At 39.3% G+C, this 16,451-nt stretch overlaps 1 protein-coding gene across 6 annotated transcripts in view; it reads left to right on the forward strand.

Annotated features, from left to right (window-relative positions):
* LOC127806907 (uncharacterized) overlaps positions 1-16,451 on the forward strand; it is a 52,787-nt gene that overhangs the window by 25,133 nt on the left and 11,203 nt on the right. For 4 of the 6 annotated variants that reach the window (XR_008024534.1, XR_008024533.1, XM_052344482.1 and 1 more), the window contains 3 exons: positions 7,632-7,702; positions 7,850-8,128; positions 8,446-8,652. Coding sequence is in view for 4 of the 6 variants with exons in the window: in XM_052344482.1 (XP_052200442.1) it covers positions 7,632-7,702; positions 7,850-8,128; positions 8,446-8,652 (557 nt within the window). In the remaining 2 variants the exon portion in view is untranslated. The remainder of the gene's footprint in view (positions 1-7,631; positions 7,703-7,849; positions 8,129-8,445; positions 8,653-16,451) is intronic. The other 2 variants (XM_052344484.1, XM_052344483.1) reach the window with 2 other exon arrangements.

Genomic DNA, 16,451 nt, shown 5'->3' on the forward strand with positions numbered 1-16,451 from the left:
AATAAAAGGAGAAGTGCGCGAACTTTTGCAGTAGGAGATCAGATGTTCCTTAAGGTGAAGCATTTTCTACAGCCTACTTTCATCAAGAGTGTTATGTCTAAGTTTGGGCCAAAGTATTTTGGACCCTATACTATATTGGTTAGGGTCGGTGAGGTGGCATATAGGCTGCAATTACCGGCGGAAGTGAAGATTCACCCGTATTCCATGTGTCGTTATTGAAGAAGGCAGTCAGTCCTCATGTGCCAGTCAGTCCCTTGCTACCTAATTTGGAGGGTGAATCTGAAGTGGAAGTCAGCCTGGTATTGCCAACTGTTGAGGAGGAGGAAGTAGTTGTTGAACCACAGGCTATGGTAGACAGAAGAGTGATTAATCAAGGTACAACCCCTATTACGCAAGTATTGATTTGGTGGTCTCACCTACCTCCTAACCAGTCTACTTGGGAGTACTTACCAAATGTACTGAAGCAGTTTCCCCGCGTTATCAGTCTTCTTTGTTCTTTGACATTCTTGAGGACAAGAATTATGTCGGGGGGGGGGGGGGGGGGGGGATTTGTTAGGACCCGGGGCATAATTGTAATAAATACTTGAGTAGTTAAATAACTAACAGGCAAGTAGTTGTAATTGGAGGGAAGGCAATAAGGGAGCTACGCCAATAAGTAGGCTGTTGTAGAAGAAGTAATCAGTTTTGGATTAAATAACAAACTCTCCCGCCTCTTCATTTTCTCTTTCCTCTTTCTCTCTCTCTCTTTCTCTTCTTATCCTTTTGTTTTAGACGAAAATTCCTTTCGGAATTTCAGCCATTGTCAAACCCTAATTCAAGGGCTTGACACATATCTAAATAACCCCTATTATGTTAGTTGCATATTGGGCCTTGTTTAAATAAAGGCCCATGAATAGGCATAACTGAAGGAATGTTCTAGCATGCTACTGGGTAAGCTGTAAAGCAAATGGGTGGGATAACCGTTTTTGGCGCCCAATTAGGCCATAGATCAGTATAAAAGCAATTGATCTACGCCTACCCTACATGTTGAATGAAATTTGGAAATCAGTTTCCCTTTCAATTCTCTCCCTCCCAATTCTCGTTCCCTTTCTATATATATATATATATATATATCTCAATTTCCCCTTACATTCTCTCAATTCTCTTGCGACAACCATTCTCAGCGATTGAGAATTTTCCTTGTTAGATCAGGAATCTGATAAATTGGTATCAAAGCTCTTTCCTAGCCGACGTTTTCGGAGATTGAGATACAATGGTCGATGGTCCTCGCATGAAGTAGATGGAGATGTAGCTACAATAGGTAACTGCTATGGTGATGGAGGTGCAACAACGGGTAGGAAACATGGAGGATACGATCGAAATGATGGTAGATAAGAAGCTGGAAGATGTGGCATATCGGTTGTGGGGAGATATGCGCAACCAGATCCGTGAGGAGATGTGGGAGCACAACAATATGGTTTGAGACCAAATGCAGTAATTCATGCTAATGATCTCGAACTAGGCGCAGGTAAGGATATCCCCTGACTTCCCCCCTCGTGAGCATTCGGATCCAATACTTCCAGGTATTGGCATGAGTCATAGGGTAGTCAGATCTTCTGAATTAGGGGGTGATTCGATGGGAATGGGTGAAGAAGCAATTGAGAGGAGGTCGAGAGTCATGGTGAATTTTGGTTACTCTAATTTTCTAGTGCCCAAATTAGAGTTGCCAGTGTTTGATGAGACGAAACCAAGGTGGCGGATCAGGAGATGTGAGAAGTTATTCAATATCCACCAGGTGGCTGATGACCAAAAAGTTAATCTAGCCATAACATACCTAAATGATGTAGGGGATATATGGTTTCAAGGCTAGTCAGGGGTGAGGGAAGGCTACAGTTGGGGACGATACTCGAGTATCTGCTCAAATTTAAAGAGTTGAAGTCACTCATGCTCCACAGAAACCCCTACTTGACAGAGGAGTATTTTGTGTCGAGCTTTATTAGTGAATTGAGTGATGACCTCAAATCCATGGTGGAGATGATGAGGCTAAGATCGGTGCAAGAGGCAATCGAAGATGCGCTATTACAAGAATTGACCATTGAAGCTTTAATGAAGAAGCAAAGGGGGCAGAACAAGGGAATGAATTCGGGAATAGTGTTGTCCAAAGGAAGGGTGTAGAGCAAAGAGAATTTAAGAGGAGGAACAGGGGTGAAGAATTTGACCAATGCACCCCATGACTCGAGCTTACCATCGAGAGACAAACTCATTGAACAGAGGATGATTGTGGGTTTGTGTTTTAGGTGCGGGGACAGATATACCCTAGGGCACCAATGCAAGAAACAGTTGCTCTTACTGGAAGGAGCAGAAGGGGAAGACGAGGAAGAGATAGTTGTGGAAAAAGAAGTGGAAGAAGAAAGAAGGGGGGGGGGGGGGGGCATGTCCTTACACGTGATAAAAGGAATGGCCAGTAGCAAGATTATTAAAGTGGAGGGTAAGGTCCAAGATAGCACCCTCATGGTCTTAATTGACAGTGGGAGTACTCATAGTTTCATAGATTGCATGGCTAAGAAGATGAAGTGGTCGTTGGCTAGCACACAACCAATGTCTGTAACCATGGCTAATGGAAGTAGGGATAGCAGCAAATTTGCATGCTTGGGATTTTGCTGGGAAATGCAAGGGGAAGACTACCAAGCTGACCTAAGGTTGATTAAGTTAGGGGGATGCCACATTGTTCTCGGGGTTGATTGGATGAGGGGAGTAAGTCCAATCAGCTTTGATTTCAACAAGATGGAGGTTACTCTAGAGATGGATGGCAGGAGGGTAGTGTTGTAGGGGAATATGGAAGTGGGGGCATGCAAGATGATCAAGGGGAAGAAATTACAAAGGCTGTTCAAGAAGAAGATGTCCTAGATAGCCCAATTATTCTCAATTGAGGCTATTGAGCAACTGGAGTTGGAAGCTAAAGGAAGCTCTAAACAGGGAGACCAATCACCTACAACCACTTGGCAGGTACATGAACTAGCTTTCCTTGATGTGCTATTAATTGAATACCAAGATCTCTTTGTAGAGCATAAGGCCCTTCCTCCTCAAAGATCCTTGGACCATACCATACCCTTTTTACCTAATGTTGAACCAGTGAACATTAGGTCCTATAGATACCCCCCAAAACTTAAATATGAGATTGAGAAACTTATCAAAGAAATGCTAAACCAATCTGTGATCAGGCCCAACCATAGCCCATTTGCTTCTCGCGTCCTATTGGTTAAGAAAAAAATGGTACATGGCGGTTCTACATTGATTATAGACAGCTCAATGCCATTACTATTAAAGATAAATTCTCCATTCCTATCATTGAGGATCTTTTGGATGAACTCAAACACGCCTCTGTCTTTTCTAATCTAAATCTAAGGTCAGGATACCATCAAATTAGAATGGATCCTAATGATATACCTAAGACAGCTTTCAAGACACATCATGGCCATTTTGAATTCACTATCATGCCTTTAGGCCTAACCAACGCACCAGCCACATTCCAAGCCCTCATGAACCAAATATTTGAGCCATATCTCAGAAAGTTTGTGTTGGTTTTCTTTGATGATATCCTAATCTATAGCCCCTCCTTTGATCAACACCTAGACCACCTTAGGGCTACATTTGAGATCTTGAGGCTCAATAAATTGTACATCAAGAGGTTAAAGTGTGCTTTTGCACAAAAACAAGTGAAATATTTGGGGCATATCATTTCAGGGGCTGAAGTGGGGACAGATCCCAAGAAGATTGAGGCAGTGGTGGCATGGCCAAAACCTACCAGCATTAGGGCATTGAGAGGGTTCCTAGGGCTCACGGGGTACTACGAGATTTGTAAGGAACTATGAGACAATAAGCAAGCCACTGACTGAGATGTTGAAGAAGGACAATTTTAAATGGAACTCTCAAACTGAGGGGGCCTTTGAGAAGCTGAAGAGAGCCCTAAGTGAAGTCCTAGTGCTAGGGCTACCTAATTTTAGCATGCCATTCGTGTTAGAGACTGATGCTAGCAACCATGGGATATGGGCAGTTCTTTCACATGATGGCAGACCCTTGGCCTTCTTGAGCCAATCCCTGGCCCCTAGACACCAAGGGCTCAGTGTCTACGAGAAAGAATTGATGGTAGTCCTTATGGTAGTGGAAAAGTGGTGACATTATTTGGAAGGGGGAAAATTTGTTATAAAAACGGACCATGAGAGCCTAAAATTCCTATTGTAGCAAAGGCAGCAGATGCCTTGTCTCGTTGCCAAGAAGAGGGAGTTAGTGCAGCCATTTCAGCAGTAGTCCTAGATTGGCTACAAGAGGTGACAAACAACTATCAACAAGGAGAATGGGCCAAGGGGTTATTGGAACAATTGAGTGTGAATGCCAACAGTAGGCCAGATTACTCATTTAACGATGAAGTGATCAGGTATAAAGGAAGGTTGGTAATTGGGGATAGTGAAGAGTTGAAGGGAAGAATCCTACCTGCACTATATGAGTCCCCTTTTGGAGGTCATTCGGGCATCCAAAATACCTACCGAAGGGTGTAGCAGGTATTCTTTTGGCCTTAGTTAAAGAAATATCTATGGGACTATGTGATGAAGTGTGATGTGTGCAAAAGATGTAAACATGAGACCGTGGCTCATCCAGGCCTCCTACAACCCTTAACACTACCAGACCAAGCGTGAACTAATGTAACTATGGATTTTATAGAAGGGCTACCAAGATCGGAAGGGAAGGACTACATTATGGTGGTCATGGATAGATTCTCTAAGTTCAGCCACTTCATTGGCCTATCTCACTCGTACACAGCATAAGAAGTAGCAAGAACGTTCATGGATAGTGTGGTGAAACTGCATGGCATACCATAGTTCATAGTGTCAGACAAGGATAAAATATTTACCAACTTATTCTATAGGGAGCTGATGAGACTGTTAGGCACTAAATTGTTGATGTCTACTGCCTATCACCCTGAAACTGATGGCCAATTAGAGAGGGTGAATCAATGCCTAGAGTTGTACTTAAGGTGTTTTAGTTTTCTACAACCAAGGGGATGGCACAAATGGTTGGCAATCACCCAATGGTAGTACAATTCAAGTTTTCGCAACTCAATCCAGATGACACCATTTGGGGCCCTCTATGGCTACAAGCCAAGGCTCCTACCAGCTCTTGGAGGACAATCTATAGTGGCGGCTGTGGGGACTTATTTGTAACAGAGATAGGAGGCTATGAGATTGGTGAAAGCAGAATTAGCTAGGGCATAAAACAGAATGAAGCAATTGGCTGACAAGAAGAGGAGTGAGTGGGAATTTTCAGTTGGGGGAAGAAGTCTACTTGAAACTTGGACAACAACATCTCGAGGCCTTAACTCATCAGCCCATCTCCAAACTAAGCCCTAAGTACTATGGGTCATTCCGCATGGTGGAGAAGATAGGGACAGTAGCCTACAAGCTGCACCTACTAGAGGAGACTGATAGAATCTCAAGAAAATGGATAGAATTTCGAATGAGTTAAAGAATTTGCTACTGGTTTGTCAACTCTCGATTACAAGAAACAAGGAAAAGAAAGTAAAAGAATGGGCATTCGAGAGGCCCAGAACTCTCCTATATTGTCTACTCAATTTCCTTCCAATCTCTCTCTCTCTTCTATTCCCTATTTATAGGTTGTTAGTCTCCCTCCATAACCGCATCTGGTTATGCACATGCTGGTTTGTTACACAAACCAACCAAGTTCCAATTCTACCCTTGGAGCACTTGCTAGCTGTTACGCAACCTAGCTATGTTACCATCCTGCCCTTGACTCCTGAAGCGCCTTTGGTAGGTCCGCAGCACTAGAGGCCTATCAAAGACAGATGCACCTGGTGTTCCACGTCTCTTTCCTCAAGAAGGCTATAGGAGCACAGAGATCCAACACCTCACTTCCTCCCATGGCAAGAGAAGGCAAAGAGGAAGCAGTGCCCATCGCCATCCTAGATAGAAGAGTGGTTCGCAGAAATGGAGCCCCCCTCATCCAGGTCCTAGTCAAATGGTCATCCCTCCATGAGGATAATAATACTTGGGAGTATTTGCCAGACCTTCTCTAGCAATTTCCCAACTCTGCCAGCTTATTACACATTTTTTGAGGACAAGAAATGCTTTAAGGGGAGGGGATTGTTACGTTAGTTGCATATTGGGCCCTATGTAATAGGCTGTAGGCCTTGTTTAAGTAAAGGCCCATGGATAGGCATAGCTGGAGGAATGTTCCAGCATGCTACTAGGCAAGTTGTAAAGCGAGCGGGTGGGATAACCATTTTTGGCACCCAATTAGGCTATAGATCAATATAAAAGCAACCGATCTACGCCTATCCCACATGTTGAATGAAATTTGAAAATCAATTTCCCTCTCAATTCTCTCCCCTTCCCAATTCTCATTCCCTCTCTCTCTCTCTCTCTCTCTCTCTCGTTGATCTGTCAATTTCCCCCTACATTCTCTCACGATAGCCATTCTCAACGATTGAGAATTTTCTTTGTTAGATCAGGAATCTAACAACCCCCACCAAGTTTTTCTTGGTCTTCCTCTATCGCTTTTGCTAGATACTTGTTCCATTCTTTCTATTCTTCTCACATGAGCCTCTATTGTTTTATTGCCCAATATTCTGTACCGTACAACACAACTGGTCTTATAGTTGTTTTATAAAATTTTTCTTTTAGTTTTAATGGAATCTTATTATCACATAAAATACCAGATGTCCTTTTTCATTTTAACAATCCTATGATAATTCTATGAGTAATAACATCCTCATCAATCTCCCCATCTTTTTAGATGATTGATCCAAGATATTTGTACTAATCTTTCCACAACATGACTTCATCGACCAGTTTTATCATAATCCACACTTATATTTTTATTAAACTTACATTCTATGTATTAGTTTTCAATATGCTTATATTTTTACATTCGTGCTTTCTTTTGTCTCACCAACACAATGTCATCTACAAATATCATACACCGGGGCAGCTTTGCCTGGATATGTTTATTGAGTTCATCCATAATAAAACTTGTGGAAAATCTATTAAACATTTTTGAAACATTAAGCATTGGGTTGGCATGACCAAAAAGTGTAGGATTTGAGACATGCTTAGATCCTTGGTCTGTGATGCTATGGGAAATCTAGGATTTAATCTGTGCTCTCATCAGAAAATCTGTCAGTCCATCACTCTCAAACAATCAACATTGTCTTTTTCTTTTTTCTTTCTTTTTGTTTTGAGTCAAACTTTTCAGTAATCAACTAATTAAGACATTTCTTTTGCTATTGTTCCACATATATATTGTATTCATTTAAGACCATTAGAGATAGACAAGTGATAACACACTAATGTTTATCCCAATAGCATAGTTAATTTCATGTTGGGGATATCTTTTCTTTTCTTTTTTTTTTTAATTTTTCCCCTCATTTGTTATGTCTGTGATGGGATTTTCTGTGAGGATAGTCTCTCCTTACCGCCTCTGTGGTGTTTGGCCATATTCTTTTCTTTGAGAATTTCTAGGTTCTGCATTCTTCTGTGCATTAATTAAACCATATTTTTGAACTTATTCTTTGCCTTCATGTTGGTATCTTTTCATTAACAAACAAGGGGTGTCTTTTGACTAAGTCTTGTTGTGAGCAGGCAGTGAGTGCAATTCTTCAAAACTGACTTTTGATGGGGTAGACCTGATGGGGGAGAGGCTAGCCGGAGAGGTACTGGCACTATCATTTTGATTCCCATGGTTCCAGGCTTGCATTGGACATTGACATTCACTGCTAAACATACCTACAATTTTGTTGTGGAATAGCTAAATGAATGCTGAAAATAACTGTTTGGAGAATAATTACTTATTGACTCAGGTGTTAGATGTTGTCAAACGTTGGCCAGAGATGCGAAAGATCTCTTTTGTGGCTCACTCCTTAGGTGGCCTTGTGGCCAGGTATGCTATTGGCAGGCTATACGAACTTTTCCCCATTGTTGAAACAACGGGTCTTTCTGGAAACTTCTCAAGTAAGGAGCAGTTAAATGATCCAATACAAGACCCCACACATTGTTTTGAAGCTAGAGTTGCTGGATTGGAACCTGTTAATTTTATAACATTTGCAACACCACATCTTGGTTCAAGGGGTCATAAACAGGTGATCGTAATTCTGACATACAATTTTCCTTGATCTTCATATTAGCATTATCATTTTTTGATAATCTGAAAAATGTTGATTGTGTACTTATCTTTCTCTTTTCTTTCCTTGGTTTAACGTTTTTTTTAGGTTTAAAAATGTGATTATTTAGTGTCCCGACCATAATAATCACTATATTGGTGGCTTCTGAGGTTTTAGAATTACAATGGACGGATTATTATAGGTTGCATGAAAGCTTATGCATCTGCATAAAGTTTTGTTTAGTTGCTCACCAATGGGGGCATGATTAAGGAAGAAGATGTTTTGGTGTATGGCAGAGTTCTATAAGGTGTGGTGCTCTGAAAGGAGCCTTTTGTCCTGTACCAGGTTTGGTGTTTTGGTCTACTCTCCAGCAGCAGTTCTCGTTTAAAGGGCAGGTGTTAGGAGCTTTGAGTGACATGAAGGCAGATAAGGCTCTAGGATATGGTTTCTATTTCGCTTTGTTCCATCATTGCTTGGTTGGCCAGAGAAGTTGTGGGTACCATGTATGTTTCTTCCTTAGTCCAATTTGTTTTAAAATAGTTTGAATGCCTCTTTAATAGCTTAAATCTTTAAGAAAGGATATGAAGGTAAACAAATCATTGCTAAAGTCTTATTAGTGTGGCTTAAGTTGGTGATCTGTCATGTTGGCTTGAATGGTAATCAAAATTCTGGATGCAATCTTAGAAGCTAACAAATGTCTAAGTTCCTGCTTGAATAGTGTTGCTCCTATGAATTTTTAAACCTCAACATCAAAAGGCTTGTGATCATGTTTGTCAGGCAATCTTGGTGCATGTGATAGAAACTATGGTTTCGGGGAGAAATTAGGGAGGATAGATTGGGTTGTGTATTTTACTGTTTTTGTGATGTGGTTAATAGTGTCTCTACAGTTTTTATTTGATAGAGAGGTCTTCAACTTAGGACCACCTTTACCCTCTATATCTATCACAACCCCCTCCACGGGCTGTGTAACCGGCCATGAACCCTAAGCCAGGGCACAAAGCTCACAAAGCCTAAAATTCTTCCATACTTACATAATTGAAATAACATAAAATAATTGAAAACTAAACCATCCCAAACTGAGTCTACTGATAATCCCCAATCTGAGTCCATGTCTAGCCCCCTATTCTTGCTTACCTGAAAAATATGGTAGGGAGAGTGGTGAGCTTAAAGCCCAATGAAGGTCACCTTGCATAATAAATTAATACCAAGATAAAGAATTTCATACATATATAATAAAACAAAGTCAAAAGTTCACTAGTATTCCCCACGGAACAAATATCATCAATATAGTTACATCACATCAATCAGATGGTGTAGCTACAATTTTCCATGATTTATAAAACATCAATTGACCAAGGGAACCATAATATCATTCCATAATCAATTAAAATCTAAATAAATCTCAATGGTAATGTTGCCCCTGGATCCAAACAATGTACAAAGGGACCCAATAACTTCCCTAGGATCCACCCCTAAGTACCAGGTGGAGCATGACAAAATAATCACTTCATCCCCTCCCATTGAGAAACTAAAATGCAACTGTATATTTAGCCAAATTTTAATTGTTAGAGTAACCCCTAGACAACCTAGTGGTTCCATAATAGTTTTAACAACATGCTAGCACCATCAATATCTTTCCAAAATGATTTGATAAATCACTGTTCTCAATTTATTTTCAAATCAACAGTTCAAGAATATATATATATATATATATCACACAACAAAATTGAGAACATTCATTGTATCAAAATAATTTTCATCATGCATGGGATTTATTTGAAATCATACTAATGCAAGAATCACCACTCACCTAACCCCTTTATAAGAGGAAATCCATAATGATCCAATGACTTTGCTTCTCATTAATTCTCATAGCTCAAAGTTTAATGTTTCGATCCTCCTCTAAGCCTGTATTTATAAGCCTTTTAGGTTTTATCCAAATCCCTTTTGGTTTTGGATTCAATTTCCTCTTTTATTTCTAATTCCCAATTAACCATAATCCTTTTCAAATCCTAACTAACTAATCATAAGCTTTTCTTCCTATATATCCTCAAAATTTACATTACCAATCCTAATCCCTTTTCAACAAGGAATTAGTTTGTCTCTAAACTTTAGATGAATAATTTTCTCTTCTTCAAGGAATTGATTCATTTTCAATTCCATAAGTGTTAATACTAATCCTAATCGTTATGCTATTCCTAATCCTTCTTAAATCATATTAAGATCATATCCATATATGTTTATGATTTATCTCTCAATTATCTCTTAGAGTCAATCCCAATCCTTCCCAAATTACTTTCCAATAATATATATATAATAATTATGATTTATGATTTTTTCTTATTTATCCTAGACTTGATTATATATAATAATTATGATTTTTCCTTATTTATCCTAGACTGAATTAAGTTTATGTTATTAGTGAAGCATCAAATGATGTCGTATTGAGCCAAGGAGTTGGAGGGCCACGATCGACAACCTTGGGCTGCCTCATGGCGACTGATGGAGGGCCACGTGGCAACCATCCTAGCATTCCAGATGGCGCCTGATTATTCAATTCCGTGCGAAGATATATCGTGCTGCACAATCAAATCGTAGCCTTTCATCTTACCTTTTCTGAAGCCCTATTCAGCCATCCAAATCTGCTATTTAGCTTACCATCGGGATTTGGAGCGTCATATCGATAAAAAACAAGAGACAAAGAGAGGTAAGTCCGAGAAAGAAAGAAGAAAGGAGAAGGAAAGGTGAGCGGGTCGGGAGTCTCCTTGAGGGTGCCTTGTGGCTTCCTTTGTTTTACTCTGTAAGCTCTGTACATGTTATGTCTTTATTTTCTGGTTCAATAGGTTAAGCCCTAATCTATATTAGTGATTCTTGGGCCTTTTTGGTTATCCAATCAGTGCTGTATAGAGAGTTTTGTGTGACCTTTTCTAAGGGTGTAATCTCCATTTCTCGTATAGTATAGTGAGCTCTTCTCAACAGAGCTCAACGTGGATGTAGCCCCGATTTGGGGTGAACCACGATAAAAATCTCTCTGTGTTATTTTTCTTTCAATCAGTTTTTGTGTTTTGCTGGTTGTGCTTTACATTTTCAATTGTGTCTCTGTTGTTGGGTCTAAAGGCTTTTAGTGATATCAAAGTGTGTGTGCGATTTGCTCTTTGTTTGCGCAACAAGTGGTATCAAAGCCATTTCTTTGATATGCACAGTTTAGGTCTTTTAGTCCTCTCAGAGTCGGTGTGATCAAATCTAGGGTTAGTCTTCACGCTGTTGGTACAATTTGAATCTAGGGTTTTCTGAAGAGTCACGGTTAGCGGGTGTTTTCTATGTGTCTCTGTCGGTGTCTAGGGTTTTCTTAGGATACCTTCGTGCAAGGCAAAGATAACAACAACCTGATTTAAAATCGGAACATTTGATGGGAAGGGAGATTTCGGTAGTTGGAAAAAGAAGATGAAAGTTTTACTCTCTCATTATAAAATGCTTATTGCACTAGAACTAGATGATCGAAAATGGTTCGATGAGCAAACAACTAGGACCAATGAGATAAGGGAGGAGGAATTCAACTTGATATTCCTCCATTTGGGGGATACTGTGATAAAAAAGGTAGACGGTATGATTAACCCCCTTGATCTACGGAACAGACTTGAATCTCTTTATGCTGTTGTTTCTGCTTCTAATTTAGTTTATTTGAAAGGTATGCTATTCAATTTTAAAATGAATACATCGAAATCTATGGATGACAATATAGATGAATTTACTAAACTTACATTGTTGTTAAGGGGCACTGATCAAGCCCTAGGTGACACTAGTGAGGCAATGATATTGTTAAATTCATCACTTGATGATTATAATATAGTTAAACATGTTTTATAGTACACTGGTGTTGTGCCTACTCTAGAACTTGTAATCTCTGGAATTAAGGCTAGGGAATTAGAACTACACACTTCTAAAAGACCTGGTAACAATCTATTTGTTAAGGGAAAGTTCGAAAAGGGGAAAAATGTTTTTAACACTAATTAGAATGGGGGGTCAGGACCTAAGGGTAAACAAAATGGAAAGAAGGGAATACAAAAGCAATCTAAATGGAAATGCTACCACTGTAGGAAAGAAGGTCACATTAAAAAATACTGTTATGATTTCATCAAAAAACAGAAACAGGGGAGGAATGTGACAGTAGTTGCCAGTAGCTCAAATACCTTAGCTGAAGTTTTAAATGTATCTTGTTCCTCAACTGCTAATGAATGAATAATAGATTCAGGGTGCTCTTTTCTCGTGTGTCCAAACATAGAATGGTTTCAAAACTTTAGCACTAAAGAGACAGGTACTATTTATATGAGAAATAATCATTCATGTAGTATTAAAGGCATAGGTGACATTTCTCTGAAATTACATGATAATAAAATTAGAATGTTAACTGATGTGAGATATGTACTTGGCTTAAAAAGAAATTTGATTTCTTTTGGCACCTTAGATGAATTAGGGTTTTCCTATAAAGCTGAAAATGATTTTCTGTATGTGTTAAAAAATGATGACCTTATTCTCTTTGGTACAAAGAAACATGGTTTATATGTTTTGAATGATTATTGTCATATACCATTTGCATGCATAGCTAAATTTAATAGAATAGATCTTTGGCACTTGAGACTTGGCCATATGAGCCAGAAAGGGCTGTAGGCACTGTCCAACCAGGGTTACCTTGGTCCAGTGTTTGCAGACTTCTTAGGCTTCTGTGAACCATGTACTCTAGGCAAGCAACACAAGCTAAGCTTCCCAAAAGGAACTCACCTGGCAAAGGCATGCCTAGAATACTTGCATGCAGACCTTTGGGGTCCCTCCCAAATTCCCTCGCACGGTGGTAACAAGTATTTTTTGTCTATTGTTGATGATTTCACTAGAAAGATTTGGATATTTCTAATGAAAACCAAGGATTAGACCCTAGAAAAATTTAGATCATGGAAGACCTTAGTTGAAAATCAAACAGATAGGAAGATTAAAATACTAAGAACATACAATGGTCTGGAGTTCTACAATAAGGAGTTTGATGAATTTTGCAAGATCCATAGCGTACTTAGTCACAAAACAGTGAGGATCACCCCTCAACAAAATGGAGTTGCTGAGAGGATGAACATAACCCTATTAGAAAAGGTTAGGTGCCTTTTATTTACCGCTGAAATGCTTAAAACTTTTTAGGGAGAAGCTCTATCTACTGTAGCTCACTTAGTAAATAGGAGCCCTTTGACAGTAACCAATCTTAGGTGTCTTGAGAAAAAATGGACTGTGAGAAAAATGAACTTAAACTATATGAGAGTTTTTGGGTGTAAAGCTTATGCCGACCAATCAGAAGGAAAATTAGATTCTAGGGCCATTAAATGTGTTTTTGTTGGGTATCAAGATGGAACCAAGGGTTATAGGTTGTGGGACAGAAACTCAGGTGAAGTTAAAATCATTATAAGCAGGGATGTAATATTTAATGAATCAGTTTTCCCATGCAAACTTAGTAACACTGAAGATGGCCCCAAACCTAGCACCCCTGATGATTTTGTAATAGGTGGTAATACTCAAATTGAGGTGGAGCAATAGGATCCTCTTACTGCTTCTACCTCTCAAGCCCCCAACACTCAAGATGAGTCCCCAACTCAAGATGAAACCTCTAATCAGGATAGTGATCATGGGGCTCAACTTGATGACCTTGAGGTTGAGGAGTATGACACTCCTCAACAAGACCTCATCAATTATCAATTGACTCGAGACCGACTTAGGAGGTCTATCAGGCCTCCTGTTAGATATGCATACTTAGACTTGGTGTTTTGTGTCTTAGTGGCAGGAATGGAAATGAAGGCAGTGAGCCTACCTGTTACGAGGAGGCTGTCAACTCCCATGACAGCACTAAGTGGCAACAGGCAATGGATGATGAAATGGCCTCTTTGAAGGCTAATGAGACTTGGAAATTGGTTCCAAGGCCTGATAAGCAGAAGTTGATTAAGTGTAAGTGGTTGTTCAAACTGAAAGAAGGTATGTCTCCATCTGTCCCTTTAAGATTTAAAACAAGAATAGTAGCTAAAGGTTTTTCACAAAGGGAAGGAATAGACTATACTGAAATTTTTTCACTTGTAGTTAAATTCAAAATTATACATATGATGCTTGCTGTTGTAGTGCATTTTGACTTAGAACTTGAACAATTGGATGTCAAAACTGCTTTTTTACACGGTGACATTGATGAAATCATTTACATGGAACAACCTACTAGATATATTGACATTCATTATCCTGAATATGTCTATTTGCTTAAAAAATCATTGTATAGATTAAAACAATCTCCTAGTCAATGGTACAAAAACTTTGATAATTTTGCTGTTGAGATTGGTTTTAATCAAAGTAAATATCATAGTTGTTTTTACTATATACTATCTAATATCCCAGTTTATCTTCTATTGTATGTTGATGATATCTTGATAATTAGCAAGTCTAAGTAAAAAATATGTGAATTAAAGTCTCTGTTAAATACCAATTTTGATATGAAAGACTTAGGACCTGCTAAGAAAATCTTGGGAATGATAGTAGAAAGAAATAGAAGTAAAAACAATCTGAAAATACACCAGCATGACTACTTGCTTAAAACTGTACAAAAATTCGGCATGGCTGAGTGTAAACCTTCTAATGTTCCCTTAGCTGGACATTTTATTTTGACTAAAACTCAGTGTCCGTCATCTGAATCAGAAATTCTTAAAATGGAAACCATACCATATGCTAATGTGATTGGAACCATAATGTACTCAATGATAAGTGTTGGAAGATATCGAGATCCACAAGCTGTCATTACAGATATGGTAGATTCTTTCCAACTGTTAAGATGTGATTATGTTTCCTAAATCATTGTTGTATATATAGTTTCCTTGTATGTTATGTAGAATATTTCTTTTTCCTTTCTTAGACTTTCCTATAAGTGTATTCTCTTCTCTATTAATAGGGTACGTAATCTATGGATTAATATATGATTTTAGATTGAGAATTTCTCCTGCTTGGTTTCATTGATTTCCACATGGTATCAGAGCCAAACCTAAGGAAATTCTGAAATCGTTTTTTTGTTTTTCCCTCGGCCTTCATTGCCTGTTCTTTGCTATGTCCTTCCAGCCGTCATTCCCTTTGTTTGCCTTCTGCTTCTTCTCAATTATTTCCAGAATGTCGGAAATCACAGAGACTACATCTTCCACGCCAGCGAAGGAGACGATGCCGAATGTACCTGCAGTTGGAGGCGCATCTCCTGGCGAGTTACCCAGCATGCATCCATCATATCGATTAGATGGTAGCAATTATCTCCAATGGTCTCAACTGGTGAGGACCTTTTTGAAGGGAAGGGGGAAGATCTCTCACCTTATTGGAACAACTCCCAAGTCATCAGATCCTCTGTTTACAGCTTGGGACATTGAAGATTCTATGTTGATGTCATGGTTGTGGGGATCAATGCAGCCCGAGGTAAGTAAAAATTACATGTTTTTATCTACGGCTAGGGATATATGGGAGACGGTAAAAAGGACATACTCTAAGGTGCAAGATGCATCTGTTGTTTATGAGATCAAGACCAAAATTCGTAGCACAAGACAAGGGGCTATGAGTGTGACGGAATACTATAACAAGATGAATGGTTTTTGGCTTGAGTTAGATCACTACCAAGACATTAAGCTGGTGTGTAGTGAAGATACTATCATTATAACCTCTATACTTGAAAGGGGTAGAATAGTAGAATTTTTGGCCGGGCTCAACACTGATTTTGATCAAGTTAGAGCACAAATCCTTAGCCAAGACAAACTGCCATCCTTAAATGAGACCTACTTCATAGTCCGGAGTGAAGAACATAGAAGGATTGCCATGCTTAGTGATAATCATATGGAGGTTCTGCTATGATTTCTAACAGAATGTAGGGGGCATGGCCTAAATCATCCCACGGAAAGGAGCAGTCTTCAATGAAACAAGGTAGGGACAGCTTGTGGTGTTCATTTTGTAAGAAACCTAGACACAAACGCAACACATGCTTTCGATTACATAGAAAAGAAGCAGTCTTGAACAAGATGGGAGGTGGATCCAAGGAGACCAGTAAGTTGCAGTCCAAACAACCCACGAGAGCCTACCTAACCACTAACGAAGGAGAAGATACTGCTGGAAGAGAGGAGGTTATGGACTCCACTACTTCGGGGAGACTGAAACTTGAGGACATCAGCAAGGAAATCAGTAAGTTGCAGTCTTTCTTGCAGACTCTTCAAGGAGATTCATGCTCCTTAGCCAAAGCAGGTATATGCCTAAATTCTGAGAG

This window comes from Diospyros lotus, chromosome 7 (genome assembly GCF_014633365.1).
Source record: "Diospyros lotus cultivar Yz01 chromosome 7, ASM1463336v1, whole genome shotgun sequence".
NCBI classification, from domain to species: Eukaryota; Viridiplantae; Streptophyta; class Magnoliopsida; order Ericales; family Ebenaceae; genus Diospyros; species Diospyros lotus.